Genomic DNA, 18,437 nt, shown 5'->3' on the forward strand with positions numbered 1-18,437 from the left:
CTCTGCGCCTCCAACAGCCTGCGTGTGCACAGGCCTGCAGCAGAACCACCCTCGTGTTCTGGACGCTTTCATGACAGCTGCAAAATCATTAGAGGCAGAAGGACACTCGGTGTGTTAGTGGATGCTCAGGCAGCGTTCTAACACACTTAAAAAGCTAAAATAACAACGTTTTCTTTCCATTTGGTGTTAAATCTCTTGGAATGGCTTCTTTGCTTCTGCCTTTATTTTGAAGTAAAGCCTGACGCAAACAGAAGGTCCGGGCAAAATGTTTCAATGCATCGGGCTGCGCTCGAGTCAGGTGCAGCTAGGCAACCGGCATGGCTATGCTAATCACCACGGGCCCACGCTAGTATACAGTTTCATGGAAAATTACGCAACAAGTCTGTTGAACAGTTTCTTATGCATATTTTCACAGCAGCTTTGAATCATCTGCATCGGTGTGGTTGGTGATGCAGCTGGAGCCCCAACCGTGGCTTTAATAAAACATTCAGCTTATGCTAATGAAAAACTGCTTCCCTCTCGGTTCCAGGTCACTGTTGTATAATGAGGTCGGTGAAGATGGCGGCATGAATTTAATTGCAGAATTGCTGTAAAAGGGTCAGCTGTACTCCGGAGTAACGGACACGTGTTCTTAAGAGTGCCTGTTGATGATCCCAGCGCAGAAGCCTTTGGACGTGCAGAGCCCAGTGTGCTGAATGTGATCATCTGCCAAACTGTGGTGTGCTAATGTTTCGTGCAGTTTGGCTACAATAACTGTGACATTTGGGAAACTGTCACAATGTTGAGCCTCCTATGGAGAGATTAGTTTGTCGTGACCTGACTGAGACTGTAAATCTGGCGGCGCCTGCGTCTAAGCAAACACGACCCATCAGTGGACCACGAGTGGAGCTTTGCAGGAGTGTACTTTCTGCAAGGGACGAGTTTATGTGGTGCATCAGCACTTAGAAAGCCAGTGATTCATCAGGTGTACACGATGATTGGGCCCACTGTGACTGATGTACACGGGCTGTGTGACAGGCTGCTGCAATCTGCTCCACACTTTAGATCAGACCCTGCATCATTAGACGACTCCTCCACCCTCGGGGCCGACGGCCATCTGGTCTGAACCTGCTCTTAGGCTGCTGTTGTTTATTTTTAACACCTTCTGAATATAACCCGACCCTGTGAATCACCACAGAGACAAAGAAGCTCGCAGACACTCCCACTGATACTTCTGCTGCTCTTCTCCAACTGAAGCAAGATCATAAAACTTTTAATATGACAGGACAGAGTCAGAGTCCTGTTAGAACGAACGATCTGCATCTACTTTTTATGTTTATTCAAAGTAAATGGACGCCCTGCATTAGTGTTGTCTGTCAGGCTGTGACAGACTAAGTGTTACAATTCACACAGAATCTGTAATTACGTGGTTGCTAATCCTGCATGAGGCCATTTCTCTGTCACTTCTGAGGTCAGCAACTCGAAATTATACTGCTGGGATCGCAGTTTAAGTCTTCACTTGACAGGACGTTTATGTGTTTTTCTCCCTTCGTCTCGTTTGTCACGCGATGAGTAAAAGAAGAAAGGAAAACTTTATCCAACAAAGGTCAAAAATTCATTCTCATTTTGTCTTTAAGATAGTCATGCTGTCTTGGGGAGATAAGGAAAAATGAATTATCAAGGCTTTTATGTTTGTCTTAAAGCAGCAGTTCTCGTTCAGCCAATCGTAGTTCAAATGTTCTGAGAGGAAAGTGAAATGTAACACCAAAGCCAGCAGGGGGCGACCTCTGTCTGCATCTGTCGATCACCACAAACATCTTCCCAGTTATCTCACGTTCTGCTTCTATTTCAGTAATATTTTGGCCACCTAAAAAAAATCTAGAGCTAAATGTATAAATAAATGTATTATCTAGAGCTAATACGGTATTTTCCGCACTATAAGGCGCACTTAAAATCCTTTAATTTTCTCAAATTATGAATTCTGATCGTGCTTACTGACCTTGAACCGATTTTATGTGCTACACGGCGCTCACAAATCTGTCAAAAATGTTTTAGTGCGACTGTGGTAAGCTACGAAGCCGCACCGCGTGATGGATTGTTGGAGCATTACAGCTACTGTAGTCAGGAGCCTCACGGAGTAATCTGGGTCCTAAACTCCGTCATTTTCAGGTCCCAAAGTCAAACAAACACTGCAGCATCACTGAGAGTTAAAAACTGTCTAAATTCTTTCATCTTTAATAAAATTATCAGCGTTGCTGCTTTACCAGGTGTAACAATTAAGTTTAACATCCATGCAAACAGAATTTATTAAATTTAACAGACTTAGAAGTTAGCAGGAAGTTAGCTCGCTAGTTAGCTAAACATGATATTGCATGTTCTGACTGAGAGATTTCTGAAAGAATTCAAACGTACAGCTCTGTTATCACTTCCAACATAAATGAAGACAGAAAACTAAACAGCAGTGACGTTTGTAGGGTTACTGAAGTTGGGCTAGCTGCTATATAATGATGTGCTACGTGATCACTAGCGACACAACTATGTTAGCATAATATAAACACAGAAGAATGAGGAGAGTAAAGTTTGACTTATCTGACGGTTTTGTTTCGCCTAATGCGCCTTATGGTCCGAAAAATACAGTCGATGAAATTGTGTATTTGTAGTTGGTATGAGGGATGAACAGGGGGGGCTGTAAATTTAAAACACAGGGCTGTATATCCTCCCCACGAGGGTGTGCTGTCTGATTGTTGGTGACTCTCTCTGTATTACTGTAGGATCTTTACATTACAACATAGAGCATCTCGAGGTGACTGTTGTTGTGATTTGGTGCTACATAAATAAAACTGAACCGTTTCCCTATTCTAACTCAGATTAGCAGACAACGATATAAAAACAGCTGTAAAACCACAAACGCACACACATGACCACACAGAAGCGTATTACAGCCAGACTCAAAAACAAAAGCATATGTTTGCATTCATGTTTCTAAACTGATCACTGGGAATACGGAGCCTCTGTGGGTTCATCGCATTTTAAATGGTGCAAATCAAAGTGAGGGTGTGAATAAGAGCGAGCGCAAATGGAAAGACAATAAATGTCATGTCTGTTAATGAAAATGTCAACTCGTGCGGTGCTCTTGTATTATTGTCCTCCTTGAACTGTGCTCCTTCTGATGATAAGAGTTATTAGAGGTAAAAATAAAAACGTCCTGGTGGTTTCAGTTTGAGGAAATTGCAAACATCTACAAACTTATAACCCGTGTTTGTAGATGTGTGCATTCCCTTTGCTCATAGCTCATAAAAACTCGATAAGTGTAGCAACGCTACATGAAGTTTAATATGCGCTGTCATTTTCATCTCAGAAAACATCCAGAAGTTATTTATGAGACGAGAAAAACAGAAAGGCAAATAGAGTTATAATCATAAATCTGTGGCATGATGAGGAAAACCATCAGATCCTTCTGCTGTTTCGGTGCAGAGCACAAAATGCAAGAAAGAAAGAAAGACAGAAAGAAAGAAAGACAGAAAGGCACAGGAGAAGTAAAAACTGGTTAAATCACTGAATCACCAACCTTCAGGCCTGCAACATCGTCGACACAAGCAGCAGAGTCAAGGACACAATGCAAGGACTCGTTCTTGCATTCAGAAGAAGCAGAACCTGCAGTCTGAATGTTGTAAGCTGATGCTAATGCAAGCTGCACGAGTGCGATTGGCATGCTGTAATGCAACAGTGGTGTCCTGGTACGTGACTGTCAGCTCCTGCAGATGCAGTCTGGTTATTTTACCGTGCAGCTGTATAAGTGTGCGTTTGTTTTTTCTTACTGTGTGTTGCTCTGTTTACCCTGCAGCATCTTCTCTGCAGAACCACACCCCGATTTTGGATTTCATGCTGCTAACTTGCATTAGCATGTGCTTGCCTTGTGTTGACCATGTGTCAGGCCTTTCTCCACTTACCCTGGGGTGAGAGGATGGCATGCACTTGCTGGGAGGGGGGTTTGTTATAGAGGGTTAGGGATGGGAGTTGGGAGGACAAGCACACACCTTCAGTGTGGGACACAGGCAAAGAGATCTCCATGCAAGCAGCGGACTGGGCCTTGCGGAAGGGCGGTCGGCCAGGGCCTCTGCGGGTAAGCCGTGGCCCCTCGGGACCCATCGGAATGCGAGGCTTCCCCGCCGAGCAGGGCTGGGAGGTGGGGCTAGTGCAATGTCCATTGACATGATCTGTAACAACGGCAAAGCATTAGCAAACAACAGAAAGAGGGATGTAATTCAACTTTAAACATATTCTGATTTACTGCTGCATTATCCATCTTCACAAGTCATTTAGTTTGATGGGAAGTGAAATAAAAATCAGGGCAGGGAACCTCAAATTAGGGACGAGATTTTCCAAGGAGATAACTGCTTTTCCCTGCCGGGAGACGCTTTGTCTACTAGACTGCAAAAAGGCAGGCTGACACTAGATGACCGATGAAGATGAATATTTCTGCAGCGTAAGAGGAGCAAGCTGATGCTGAAAATTTGATTGCCAACTAGGAAGATGATAGTGAGGGAAAAAGGGAGAGTGAGTGACAGAGGCTGGAGAGTGGTTTGAAGTAAGTATGTGCAAGGAGGGGATGCCGGGGCAGAGGAGGAAGATGCAGAGTAAAACTGTGAGTGCAGCTTCATCGAGTCTGTGACGTGACATAAAACAGGCTCGTTTCATCTCCACTTTGTTGCTTTTATCTCAGTGAACTGTGGGGAAACCTTGTTTTTAGCAGAAAGCTTTATGACATCCAAAGCTGCAGGTGAAGAACGAAAACAAGCTCTGCTCTTTATTCTGTCAAATTAGCACTCGCTTATATTGGCTGGGCTACAAATTCATCTACGGACAGAGCTGATACCAACACACTCGGTGATTTCTTTACCCCTCGGGGACGAGTCCGTGCACTGTGCTGGAGCCAGACCCTGTTAATGACACAAAGGAAAGAAAGGCCGGGCTGACCTTCTCTTGTTCTGTGTTCAGCCATACTTGTGAGCGGGCACGAGAGGCGGCCGGATCGATCCCAATATGCCGGCACTGGTACCGATCCACACTAGTGCGTGGCCCGTTTTTCACTATGGAAATGAAACAATACCCTCGAACATGCGCTCTCGTGGTGTTGACTCGTGTGCATTTTATTGAAAGCCGGCACACTTTTAAACCACAGAGGAGCTCTAGAGACGCCACAGTTACACTCCAGCTCTCCAACGTACACAAAGGGCCGATTAAATAATGAAGGCGGAGCTCACAGGTGGGCATCACAGCGATAATAAACATCAGTATATGGACACACTGACCCTGTATTTATTTACATATCACTACGCTCTCATCCTCACTGAGTACATGAGCCCCCTTTTTATCAGTGACCCCCCCCAGCAGATTAACAGCAGCTGTGGTCGCTGCCGTGGGAGGACAGAAGCTTTCCATGTGTGTTTTGGTGGAAGGTCTTATACATGGAGACGAGTGGAGCAGATAAACAATATCATGATCATTTGTGCAAACACTCGAACGTTCCCCGCTCGCTCCTCTCCGATCGTTCGTCCCCGGCGCCCAGAGAGCTCTGCCGTGCAGCCAGTCGCTGCAAAAATGATTCAATTTCAAAGTGAAGATGAAAAGCTCCAGGGTGCCACCCAGTCCACGTGCAACACTCACCCAGTTTCACAGCAGGACTGACGAGGCAGCGCGGGGACTGAAAAACTGCAGGTAACACGGAGCGTTTGACGCCGCCGCGATCGGGCTTCACATTTTGTTCATTTCGTTGCCTCGAAATGTTCTGATGGAAACTGGTTTACAGCTGAGAGCGCGACACTGTGCTGACGTGCACATCCCACTCCACCCCCTCATCACACGCGCACAAACACACATCATCCACACAAAGGCACAAACACAATAGACTCGAGCGTCTTCCTGTCACACAGGTTTCTATTGTTGTGGATTTTAAACCTTCAGCGTTTGCAGCTCTACTGTTTTCTTCAATGTTCGATGACGACACCAAAACTAAATGTGCTGCATTCAAAGTTTGGGTTTCTGTCCTCACCCTTCCTGCTGATGGAGCATTTACCAAACAGCAAGTCAAAAATCAGGAGGCACGTTTGGGGGGGTTAGAGAAGCAGAAGTTCTGGGAGGCGACAGCATGCGTGGCGCTGCAGAGGGAAACCTGAGATCTGCATGTGTGTGCAGCAGTTAGATGTATGGGGGGTGGGGGTGGGGGGGGGGGGGGGGTCCAGTCAAAATGGAAGGAAGGCTGTTTAAGAGAGAAATGGGCCAGTTACAATGAGCGAGGTAGCAAGTGATCCAGCACCGCAGAGCAAAGCCTGTCAATGGAGGAAAGGTTGCATAAATCAGAGGATGGTCCAATCATGGTAAAGCGATAGAATGCCTCAAGTTCAAATATGGGCATGAGCTACAAATCACCTTTGTAAACACTTGCAAAATGTAGAAGGAACAAACACAGACGCTTTAAATCAAAACACACTGACGGGCAAAATGGACGAACACGTTAGGCCGACAGTCTCATGGGCTGGTTGAACAGGCGGACAGAGCAACAAGGAAACTGAAAGAGGAAAGTTTGAGTGAAATCCAAAAGTACTAATGCAACACAAAAGCCTAGAAACCATGAGAAAAGCAGAAACTCAAAGGAAATCAAGTGAAAACTGCTGGCTTTCGCCTACCGTACCAAGATCAGTCTTAAGATCTGTTGGCAGACTTAACTTTCTGCCGGGTCCCTTTACTGAAACAAAAGAATAGGAAACAAAGCACCAGTTAATCCCTTCAAAATAAAATAGAACAAAAAAGAAATCATGGAAGAAGAAAACAAAGGAGGTGTAGTCTGCTTCAAACGATGGCAAACCAAAGTGGGGAAAAACTGAAAAGAAACCAAATGAACAAAGAACATGCAAACTGGTGCACTTGCATGTTTGCAGGCATATTTTCAAAAAGCATGCTCCACTGTCATCCCAGGCCGGCACGATCAGTGATACTGAGTCAGCGCAACGGCAGGAAGTCTCGAGTGGACAGAGCGATTACTCAGTGATTAGTCATTTGAAGCAGGTGCTCTCTTTGCATCTCTTAACGTGTAAAGACTCATTCTGATGTTTTTAATCACTCTCCTCCTCAAGTCTGCACCTGGAATAATGAAGTCCGCTCTGTGGGCCTGGGATTTGACGTGGAAGCAACAAATGAACAGGGTGACACCACAAAGTGTCATAAAAAAACTAAGTCAGACACTGAAGGCAACCAAAATAACCACATACACATTTTGCAAGCATTTTGCAGTAAGGAGAGAACTGCAAAGGTCGAACTCGAGGCGTCACGTGTCAGTTTCCCCTCAGGAAGAAGGCGGGATTTAGAAGACACGATCCAGCTGATGACCACGAGGAAAAAAAGCACGAAACACCTGCTTGATGTCATTCAGCATGTTTGCTGCACGGCCGACGCGGCGGCTGAGCGTGTGATGGGAAACACTGGTCTCACCGAATCTCCGGTCATTCATTTGTTTGCATTTCTTCCGTGAACCTCGACGGACTTTTGAATAAGTGCTGCTAATGAGATAACAGATGAGGGCCGAGTGCTTGTGCGCTCTTCATAATAAACCAGAGTCACCAGATGCTGCTGCGACCGCACGAAAGGTGCAGCGTTGGAGATGCAACGACAGGAATTATGTTCTCATAATGAACCTGTAGCTCACAGATGCTTCCTCTGTTTAATGGCTCAGCGGCTGCATTAACACATCATAAAATGTATTTTAATCAAAATAAATCGGTGGGACTGATCTGAGGAGCCGAAGGGTCTCTCACTGTGACATGAATATTAACCAGCATGCACTGCACCCACTGGAATTCAGCACCTTTGGTTTTAACCACAGAGACGGAAAGTGGCGATGTCACGCGTTCACGTGTGTTCTGCATTGTTCTCGTGCACACAGTGTTTTAAAACACACGTGTGACAGTAACTGATGTCGGACCAGCCTCATCGCTGACCTCAGCACTCTGCTCATTACTCCAGGATTCACAGCAGAATGGAGCCTTCTTGTTATCCAGCAGCAGGTGGATCTTTAGAGTTGTTGTTGTGACCCTGCAGGTCGCTGCATTTGCAGCATTTACATATTTATCAGCCTGTTTTTCTCGCCTGCACCGGCTCTCAGCAGGTAACGTCTTATCTGTCCACACGGACGGCGAGCACAGAGACAACACAGATACCTCTGAGAGACATAACTGCAGCGTCCATCGTACTTCCTGTGGCTCGTCAGGCCCGTGCTCATCTGTCTTCTCTAACCATCCTGCTGCTCTTGTCACCGATCAAGGTGACAAGAGCCAGGTTGTGTCCAGGTTACAGTAATGTGCAGAGTGCTGACATCCCAAACGAGGCTAACACAGGACTAAACCTCTGAAAAACTAACTTCTGAACATCCAAAGCAAGCTGAGGGCTTATTCATCAGAGAGGGCTCCATGCAGTTAGTCAGAGACAGCAGTGATGAATGTTAGCCAAGAGCACAGCAAGATAAGACAGCAGCTTTACTGACACGCAGACAGACAGAGACCCCGAGCGCCATCGCCAGGTACGGGAGCATGTTTGTGTTTAGATGTGAGCTTCCGGCGAAGGCGCGATGATTGATGTCAGGCAGGCTGAAGCGCCGGTGCTGCAGCTGCAGCCCATCTGCCTCAGCAGCATTGCAGGGTGATGAAGAACCCGAGGTCTGGACCCGCCCTCCACACACACACACACACACACACACACACAGCATGGAGCACACTGAAGAGCAGCCACAGTCTGGAGTCCTGTAAGCCTGTTTGCACTGCAGGCTTCACACGTGCTGCGAGAGGCTTCGACCGCACTTTTCACACAGTGATGCTGCTGCTTGGTTTTATTAGTTCTCGACTGCAGATGCTTCATGCTGAACTGACCCATGACCCACCACAGGTGACGGAGGAGCCTCCTCCACCTGTGCACCTGCTGCTGTTTAACTACCGTCTACAGCTTCTATTATATATACAACATTTGTGCTAGCCAAAGAAATATGATTCGTTGTTATGAATTTACTGTGTCCCCATTGGTCAGTGAGCACGAGGTTTTATTTAAAGGCTGAATATGTTATATTGATACCTGTGCTTCAACATTAGTCAGTAAACGTCTGGCGCCCTGCTGATAGTGTTGCTCACAGTGTGGAAGCAGCGTTAGCGTGCAGGTGCAACATCACACAGCAGCCTAATTATTCCCTCTCCCAAAACAACGACACAAACAAAGAAAGAAAGACAGAAATTCCAAGCAGGTGTCCACGAAGAGGCTGAGATCCATGAAACACCCCTCCTCTTACCATTGTCCAGTAAGTAAAAGACTGGACTGCAGTGGCTGGCTCTCAGACTGGCCACAGGCTCGGGCAGGACGCGGGGGTCATTGTGAAGGGAGGTTGGGTAATGAACTGGAACAGGAGATCCAACAGAACAGACACAGACTTTTCAGGGCAACAGGGGAGAGACAAACACAGTGGGTGAACTGGGGAGAAGAGAAACTTGCAGGTAATAGGAAGGAAACAGTCGTGAGGTTATGAAAACAGAAGGTGTCATAAGAACAGCTGCATCCCACCAGCAGATACTGGGAAGGTCACATAGCCATCACTGCAACACACCACAGCAGCACTGCTACTACGACTACTACAGCTACTTCTACCACACCACAGGCTCATCCTACAAAGCAGCATTTTCCAGGCTTTTCCAGGTAACTTTATCCTGGAGGCGGTTTACTTCCAACCATGACCTGTTGCCGTAGCAACTCATATTACAGCCCTAACCTGTGCTGCAGCAGGTTACGTTCAACAGCTATGACATCACCACCTGCTAACCAATCAGCTCCTCTGAGGATTGTCCACAGGCCCTGGAGGATGGCTCAAAGCTCTCTGTGAGCAGAAGTCTTTCCATAAATATGGATAATATAATATGGATAATATTCCCTCAGTATTTCCTGTTCTGCAGACTAACCTGCACCATCCTAACACAGCAGTTTAAATCCTGTTCTCATGTCTCATCTTCAGCTGAAAGAATAAGAGTTCAAACGTGCTTACAGCCATTAAATATTCATTGGATAGAATCATGATTCTCCTGTGTCTGACTGATTGAGCTGTAATATTGATAAGTCTGTTAGCTGTCTGTACCCAGCTATGCCTTATTAATAACATGGCAGCAGTCTTTCTGAGTAAAGCTCACACACACACACTCAGCAGCTTTGATGCTAAGCTACTGCACACTCACAGGTCCCATTACTCACTTTGAGGAGGTGCTTTCTTACAGCTGAGTATTGTGTATCTAACCACGTTTGACCCAACGCTCACGCTCTGCAGGACAGAAGGACCAGGAGAGACTGAGTTTTTAACCATCATTCATAAACTGACCTGATCGGATCCTTCGTTCGGTGACACTATTGTCACTCGTGAGTAGGGATGGGTATCGTTTAGGTTTTATCCGATACCGGTGCCAAACCGGTACTTTTGAAACGGTGCCGGTGCTTAAAGAATGGAGAACACAAACTTTGTCCAAAAACCTCTCATGTTTAACTGTTTTCCACTTTTTCTTTGGTCATTTTAGCCTTTTTGGCCAGGGTGAAGGGAGTATCTGCCATCAAACAAGAAGACAGCCGCATGTAGCTATGATGATGTTTGCTAGTTCACCTTACATGCATTAATGTAATAACGTGGTTAGCCTACTCAACGTAAATTACACACGAACAACATGAAGCTACTCACGCAGAGAAGAACGGCTGCTGCTGCATCATCATCCTCATCATTTCTGCTACACTGGCAGGGCTAGGGGCCAGGACTCTATTCTTCGGGTTTTTGGGGGATGTTGCTAACTCCGGGTCTGATAACAGGCACCACACCCGCAGTAGATGTGCTCGGTGTGAGGTCTCGCAGCAAGCTATCAAATACGGCGCATTTTTCGGCTTTAAAAAAAAACGCTATGCGTCGCCAGGTGTTTCATTGGATTCGAGGTGTTACCTCCTTTGACAGCATCACAGTATCAGCTTAAAGCACTTGTTGCTGCTGAGTTTGCATCTTTTGCTGTGAAGTACAGCCAGACTTTGACCGCTTTGCCTTGGGCATTTTTAATCTGTAGCTCTGCTCTAACTGAACGTACGTACCTGGCCCCGCCTACTATCCTGGGAAACGTAAAATGATTGGCTAGAAGTGTATCACAGCTCAGGAAAAAAAAGCACCGAAATGTGCGCTGCTTTTCGGTCTGGTTACTACCGTTTATGTCAGAACCGGTGCCATCATGGCACCGGACACCGGGACCCATCCCTACTCGTGAGTAACTTTACTGTTTTGTTACCCCGATGCTGACACTGTGGCCAAAGAAGCCTCTGACTGCAGAGACATGACTGACTGGTACCAGTGGGAACAGTGGACCTGTACAGCTGACAGAACTGCATCAGGGCAAGAAAGCTGATTTAAGTGACTTCAGACGTGGCAGCTTTTCACTGCACAACCATGTCATGGTCGTATGTCATTCACTTACGGAGGTCGGCCCCTCGGCGAGGTCAAAGGTCAGAGGTGAATGGCCAGGCAGCTCTGAGCATGGTTTAAGCTCGAAGAAGACAAGCTGGGTCAGCAGGAGACCAGACTGGGTGCTAAGAACAGGAAACTGAGGCTACAACTCAGAGAGACCCATGAAAACTGGGCAACAGAAGATGGAAAATATTACCTGCTCAGAAACATTGAGAGGGTGGAGTTTATTATGACCACAGTGTACCATCCTGTGATGGATGCATCCAGCAGGATAACAAACCGCCTCACAGATCTCAGCCCAGCTGAGCATCTTTGGCATGTTCACATCACGGACGTGCAGCAGCCGTCTGAAGGCTTCCAGCACTTTGTGCAGTCTGAGCCAACCTGGTACCGCAAGGTAAATGGCCTGTATTTATATAGCGCTTTACTAGTCCCTAAGGACCCCAAAGCACTTTACACATCCAGTCATCCACCCATTCACACACTGGTGATGGCAGCTACATTGTAGCCACAGCCACCCTGGGGCGCACTGACAGAGGCGAGGCTGCCGGACACTGGCGCCACCGGGCCCTCTGACCACCACCAGTAGGCAACGGGTGAAGTGTCTTGCCCAAGGACACAACGACCGAAACTGTCCGAGCCGGGGCTCGAACCGGCAACCTTCCGATTACAAGGCGAACTCCCAACTCTTGAGCCACGATCGCCCCAGTACCTAATGAAGTGGCCATAGGTCCTGTGTTTGTATTAGTGTGCAGAGCAAAGCTGTTGGTTACCACGGTGCTGGAGGTGATGACATCACAGGGGTACGCCACACATTCAGACTATCGCTGGGCGGTGGCATCATAAAAATATCTACAGAAGATTTGAAGGAAATGAAGAAACGCTGCCATTCAGTTTATATGTTTGTAATAAAATAATGTTTCTTTTTGTAGAATGATCTGCAGCTAAATTAACGTTCCTGATAGCGAGCTAATTTTTAATTTTGTGGCGGGTGTAAGGGAGCTGGGAAGCATCTGCCTCACTAAGGTGAAGAACACACTCTTGTTATGCTTTTATTTTGAAGTCCACTAACTGCTCCCACTTTTGAGGTCAGCTTCCTGAAGGCCCGATTCATGGATTGCACACATGATTAACACATGGCTAACGACGTTCACCTGCCTGTTTGTGGTTGTTAACCATCCACTGCTACAGCAGGCTTTGCTATGTGTGTATTATTAGCTAAACACCATGGTTAGGATTTATGAAACTTCCTGGTTTAATGAAAAGGTTTTTAACACTGCTGAATCTTTCATTTTACTTTTAATTTATATTCTGATTTTAAAATAAAAACCACAAAACAAACAAAAACCTCCTGAGTGACCGTGCAGACGCGAGGAGCATTTAAAGGAAAGCATCAGGGATTTAAGCATGTGATGAATTTAACTGTTTCTCTGCAGGTTAATTAGTGCTTACATGGGTTTGTACATTACACAGACATGGCTGTAGAAAACCCTCCAGCAGGGTTTAGCTGAAAAATGTGTATTTAAGCTTCTTTTAAATGTGATCAAACCTCACCTTTCCCCTCAGGTGCTAAATATACCCCGTGGGGTCAGGCTTACACGTTTAGGTACAACCTGCGGTACCAGGTTGGCTCAGCGTGGACAAAGTGCTGGAAGCCTTCACACGGCTGCAGCGTGGGGGTCAGGCGCCGAGCACTCGCGTCTCGTCTTGTTAGTCCCCTTTTTGAGGTCAAGCCAGGCTACAGCGACATGTACTGCTCCCAGAGGAAATCTAACACATGACCCCAACAACACACCTCAGGACATTAAAGAGAAGACAACGGGAAGGATGTGAAGGGAGACAGCTTTGAGGCCGGAGAGGGGCCAATTACTGGGCCTGATGACAAAAGAGAGACGGGAGGAAGGTCAGGAACAAGAGCGGAAAGCTGTGCTGAGAAGTGAGAGAGAAGCTCCTGTTTTTGACACGGGGGGTGAATCAGGACGATGGCCGGCTGCCTTAATAAGCTGTCCACAGTCTGTTTATGGCATTGAACAGATACAGCACAACAGGTGTGCCGGGGACAGGCGGACAGCCTCTAATGGCCACGGAGCAGGCTGAAGATGATATTCAGCCGGAGAAAACAAAGCGTGAACTCTGCACCTGTCGGCACAGCGCGGCGAGCTTTGTCTGCGGGCGCAACTTTTAATACATTTCACATCCGCGCTGCATTAATATGAATGAGTCCAAACCTGATTTAACTGACATTTAAAGCCGTCCTGCTCTCAGCCATTGCTAACAGTTCTTACAACTATGAACCTCAGCCCCCCCTCCCCCCAGCGTTTAACCGTTAAAGCGAATCAGACACAATCATGCAGCGTCATGCCGCATCTGTCCACGTGCTTTTCATCCACCGCTCCGTAATTCTTCTCCTTTCCATCTCTTTAATTAACAAGCGACAGGCCTGTAATAGGACAGAATGACCGTGACCTCGTCCACATCACAATGCTGAGAGACTCCCCGCCACAGCAGCACAGAACAGCTCGTCCTGGATCTGTCACGCTGCTGTTATCCTCTCCTTGGGAGGCTCAAGGGCAAGGCTGCAGAGTCCACGTGAGAACAAACCGACAGTGTGTCCTGTGTGTGTTTACACAACAATCACAGGAAAACCATCGACGAGCAGACTGTGGACAGCTGAGCTAAATTACTGATGCATCCACAAAATGCATTTGGTGGGATTTTACGTTCGTGTTCGGTCTCCTGTGGACACGGATCTGTGCTTTAAGTTACACAAGCGGATTTTTAATAAAGCTGTCACTAAACAACGGCTGGCGTATCGTTTTTAGCATTTGGCTCCATCTACCTGTTTATGTTTCCCCGTCAGGCCCACGTGGATCCGGCCTGACACCAGACTACATACATATACTGAAGGATCAACGACAGGACAAGAGGAACGGTCTGTGCATTGCTGGTTGGAAGGCAGGGATCAGTTTTCCTGTGAATGACTTTGGTGAAGAATCAGAAAGCTTTGAGCTTCGAGGAAAAGACAAAGACATCAAACTGAGTATTTGCATGAATCGTTCGTGTGCACAATCAATGAAAAATGAACCCCAGCAATGAGATCTCACACAAAGATCGACTGTGGCTGCAGTTTTTCTGCCACACAGAGAAACAAACATGAATTAAACAACTACTGAAATGTTGTTTTGCAGGTTTAATCGAGTCTTTGCTGATTCTGAAGATTAAAAACACAGTTCCATTATCCTCCTTTCTTTAAAAGCCACCAAAGCACAATCAGCCGTCGAGGCAAACTGAGGGATGATACGATGACACAAAGTGCTTCGGCGTCTGTTTCCTCTCCAGGTTTTATGCAGTAAGATTACCTGATGTGGTACCTGAGCTCCTATAGTTCTCTGTTTCCTATCCTCTGTTTTTATTTTCCCGTCTGTTACATGAGCGTAGGAAACACTGAATATGATTTGGTCGTTTTTTAACCTGAGGCCTTACAAACCCGACAGAGCCCCGAGGACGCGGCGTGCCAGCCTGGCAGGGACTTAAGCACAGATCTACACACTCGTTTGCTCAGGTGGCGTTTCCTCTGAGACACACAAACACCTGCTGGGAAATGTTCTCATCTCTTCTTCATCCATTACACGTTTCTGCCTCATTGTCTTCAGCTGCACTGATCTCATCCAGAGACCAGCTTTCAGATGTGCTTCTGTCACATTTCCAAAGTGTGATGCTGAAACTCGAGGCCAGTGACATCATGATGAGCATGAATGCAAACATGAATACGTTTAGGTTTTATCACACTATCATCTTGTAGGAAGCATGTGTGCTGAATCGAGCAGTCACATGATGAAGGCAGTTTTCACAGGACTTTTCTCTCAGCAGCTGCTGGGATCATTTTCACGTTAGCCCCATCAGGACCTACGCTGGTCGACTCGCCACGACTCGATTCGCATCGACTGGTTTTCCCATTACAGTCGAGTACCACCCGATGTGCGAGGTCGTCCGAGTGTTGCTAGACATAATTAGCGTGCGACACGGAGGCTAAAACGACGGTGGTCGTGGAGGTAACGACACTCCTGCTGCCTGGTCTGTGACCCTTCGTCAGACTCGGGGACGCCGTTGTTTTTTTGTAGCCATTTCCCTCGTTGCCGGGTTTTTTTTTTAAGGTGGGAGTTTTGATTAAACGCTGTCATGACTCATCGAGTGACGTCACATTTTACTACCTGCTCAGATGGCTTGAAACCCCGGCCTGTCGCGGTCCGTGGGAGCAGCTGTGGGGATTGTGTTTTGGATGGTTCACCGGCTCTCTCTTGGGCGGAGCCGCCCGCCTCGCACCTGAGCCTCGTTCGATCACAATGAACTATCGAAGCCAGCGCGACCTGCTACTCATCGCCAGTTGGTTCAGTCACCTACTGTGGCAGCCACGCCCCGTCTGCGCTCCACTCTTCCTTCAAGCCTTGACTCTGTTTCGTTGGGCTCAGGTCTCCGAGCCATCCTCCTCTGGATTCATTGCTCACCTCCTCCAGCGCTGGCTTTTGCATTAAGGAATCATCAACCAGTCGCTTCGCCTGCCTGTCCTCCTGCCATCCCTGACGTTCGTGAAGTACTCGAGGAACCATTCCTCCCCTCGCACTCACCCTCTCTGGCCTCTCCCACAGAAACACCCCCACCGCCCAAAACTCTCCCACCTGGCCCTGCATGTAAGCCGACTGCACCCCTGTCCTGATTCACCTGCTCCCTTACCTGTTCACTAATCGTTCCTCCCTCTGGTACAGACTCCCACGGCTTTGATCGCAGCTTCTCAGAACAGCCTCCCTCATGAGCTTCTGTTTTTGACCGACCCCTCTGTAAATAAATCTTGTCTATAGTTCTCAGTGAGTGCGCCGAGTCTGCTTTTCGGTCCCGCCTTCGTGCGAATCCCAGTTGATGACAGCTGAGCAGGTACTATGACCAAGTGAACAAACCTTAAACACCGTGGCGAGTCGATCCGAGTAGGTGCTAACGGTGTTGACGACCCAGTTTCAGTCAAGCTTTAGTGGTTGGACGGGCAGTTCATAATCCACTCAGTGACTGCAGGTGATCCTCACCTCCACCACGGGGCTGACAGTTGGTTTGATGCTTGGTCTTCTCCAAATGTGTTGTTCACATGCAGCTTTGCAAACCTAAGTTGTGCTGCCACGTCCTTTCTCCTGCAGCCCTTCCATCATTTACCCTGCTGACCTGTAGAGTCTGACGTGTTGTGCTAAAACCTCGGCTTCGACAGGTGCTGACGATCAGCTAACCAGGTGCAGTGATTGGCTGACCTTATCACAGGAGTCCAGGTGAAAACTTTCTTCTCGAGTATTTGCTACAAGTAATGATAACATGCCAGCCAATTTACAACTCAAAGAAAAACTTAAAATAAAAAGAATGCAGTGTCAATGACACAAAATGAGAATCTAAACCACTCTGATGTTACTGCTGCTCATTAACATGCAGGCTCCATCTCCACTGCAGTCGGCCGTATCAGTGTTAGTGAAAGACAAACATGTCAAAGGAAACGACCGAGCCGATGGAGCGTGCAGCGCTCCTTCTTCCTCACCTCTGGGAAACACGGTCACCACACGACTTCAGACTAAAGGACCAACCAGCTGAGACAAACCCAGTATACTCCACTGAAGGAGTGCCAGCACTTCTCTGAAACAACAGTGAACAGAGTGCCGCTCTCACCACGTGACCACGCTCTGGTGACGAGGTGACCACAGGCTGTAACTCAAGTTTAAACACAAAGCATCCCACCCACAAAGACTCAAGACATTTGCATTCAGGGAATGAAGGATTGGAGGCTGCAGGTGCGTGTCTGTGTGTGAGAGTGCGAGCAGGTTACCTGAAGTGGGCGACTTGTTCCTCTCCATGTCAATCGACTGCTGGTTGTCAGTGAGTTCAGTAAGGCCTGCAGCAGCCGACAGGAAGAAGAAGCAGCACACGCAGGGTGTCAGATTATTTGAAGCCGGTCATGCAGATTAAGCAGACGTCTGATTGGTAGAAGTCAGCCACGCTAAGCCCAAAGAAAGAGTGCAGCTAGCAACAATGCTTCATCATTACATCATTCCTCCCGAGGTCAGCCTCGAATATTTGCTCTTTGCTTTTTTATCAGGACTCAAAGTGCCTTGATGGGCAGAGTGGCTGATTACTGATGCGACCTGCACTACAGTCAGATTTAACATCTTTTACCAGCTCGCATTAAAATTCAAAAAGCATGTAGTGCAAATCTCATGATGAAGTGGAATAAATATCGAACATACAAACAGCACACACACAAATCCAAACAGGATCATATTCAGTCACATGCAGCAAGCACGAGCCGACATGGAGTCGTCTGTAAAAACTGCCACAAACACTGAGATTTCTAACTCGGCCCTCAAAGCCCGACTGCAGACGAGGGCTGTTTGAAGCAGCGTTCATTAAGGACTCATTAACAGCCTCGCAGACTCGTCACAGCTCAAAACATTTGGACTTTTTAAATTATTTGTCTTCAGTCAAAGGTTCTGCCAAACATTGGTGATGCCGGTAGTTTATGCTGACGTTACAAATGGCTGAAGACACTGAGAGGTGCCGTCGTTAAACTTTCCTCTGTAACCGTCAACAAAAAGCACACAGTTAGCTTCAATAACCCCACTGGCTTTAGTTAAAATATACATCGCATGGATAATGCATTATTTATAACTGCGCTTGCTCTGCTGTCTCAAAGAAGTGTCTCTTCTTCTGCAAAGGACAGACTGCTGGACATGACTGTAACAGACAAAGCTCTGCAGGTGACGTCTCGCTTCATCCCAGTCATGTCTTTGGTTTGTCCTGGGCTTCGAGTCTGTGTCAGTTCTTGTGGCAATCATCTGTACCAAACATCATGTCCTACTATATCCATCAAAACACCAACCCACACCCCCACACACATACACCGACTCCCCTGGCCTTTGGG

The 18,437-nt window shown here is 47.2% G+C and overlaps 2 protein-coding genes across 4 annotated transcripts in view; both read right to left on the reverse strand.

Moving 5' to 3' along the window:
* Nucleotides 1-12,034, reverse strand: part of tex30 (testis expressed 30) — a 36,197-nt gene extending 24,163 nt beyond the window's left edge. The window contains exon 1 of the mRNA XM_085385103.1: nucleotides 12,010-12,034. The gene's annotated coding sequence lies outside the window, so the exon portion shown is untranslated. The remainder of the gene's footprint in view (nucleotides 1-12,009) is intronic.
* The window catches only part of stxbp5l (syntaxin binding protein 5L), a 133,307-nt gene that overhangs the window by 12,710 nt on the left and 102,160 nt on the right, over nucleotides 1-18,437 (reverse strand). The window contains exons 20-23 of one of the 3 annotated variants that reach the window (XM_085385099.1): nucleotides 17,346-17,411; nucleotides 9,308-9,412; nucleotides 6,671-6,724; nucleotides 4,017-4,196 (exon numbers count right to left, since the gene is read on the reverse strand). In XM_085385099.1, the coding sequence (XP_085241225.1) occupies nucleotides 4,017-4,196; nucleotides 6,671-6,724; nucleotides 9,308-9,412; nucleotides 17,346-17,411 (405 nt within the window). The remainder of the gene's footprint in view (nucleotides 1-4,016; nucleotides 4,197-6,670; nucleotides 6,725-9,307; nucleotides 9,413-17,345; nucleotides 17,412-18,437) is intronic. The other 2 variants (XM_085385097.1, XM_085385098.1) reach the window with 2 other exon arrangements.

Source organism: Rhamphochromis longiceps, linkage group LG16 (genome assembly GCF_057381845.1).
Source record: "Rhamphochromis longiceps isolate RC_006_pf linkage group LG16, R_longiceps_female_GT1.1, whole genome shotgun sequence".
NCBI lineage: Eukaryota > Metazoa > Chordata > Actinopteri > Cichliformes > Cichlidae > Rhamphochromis > Rhamphochromis longiceps.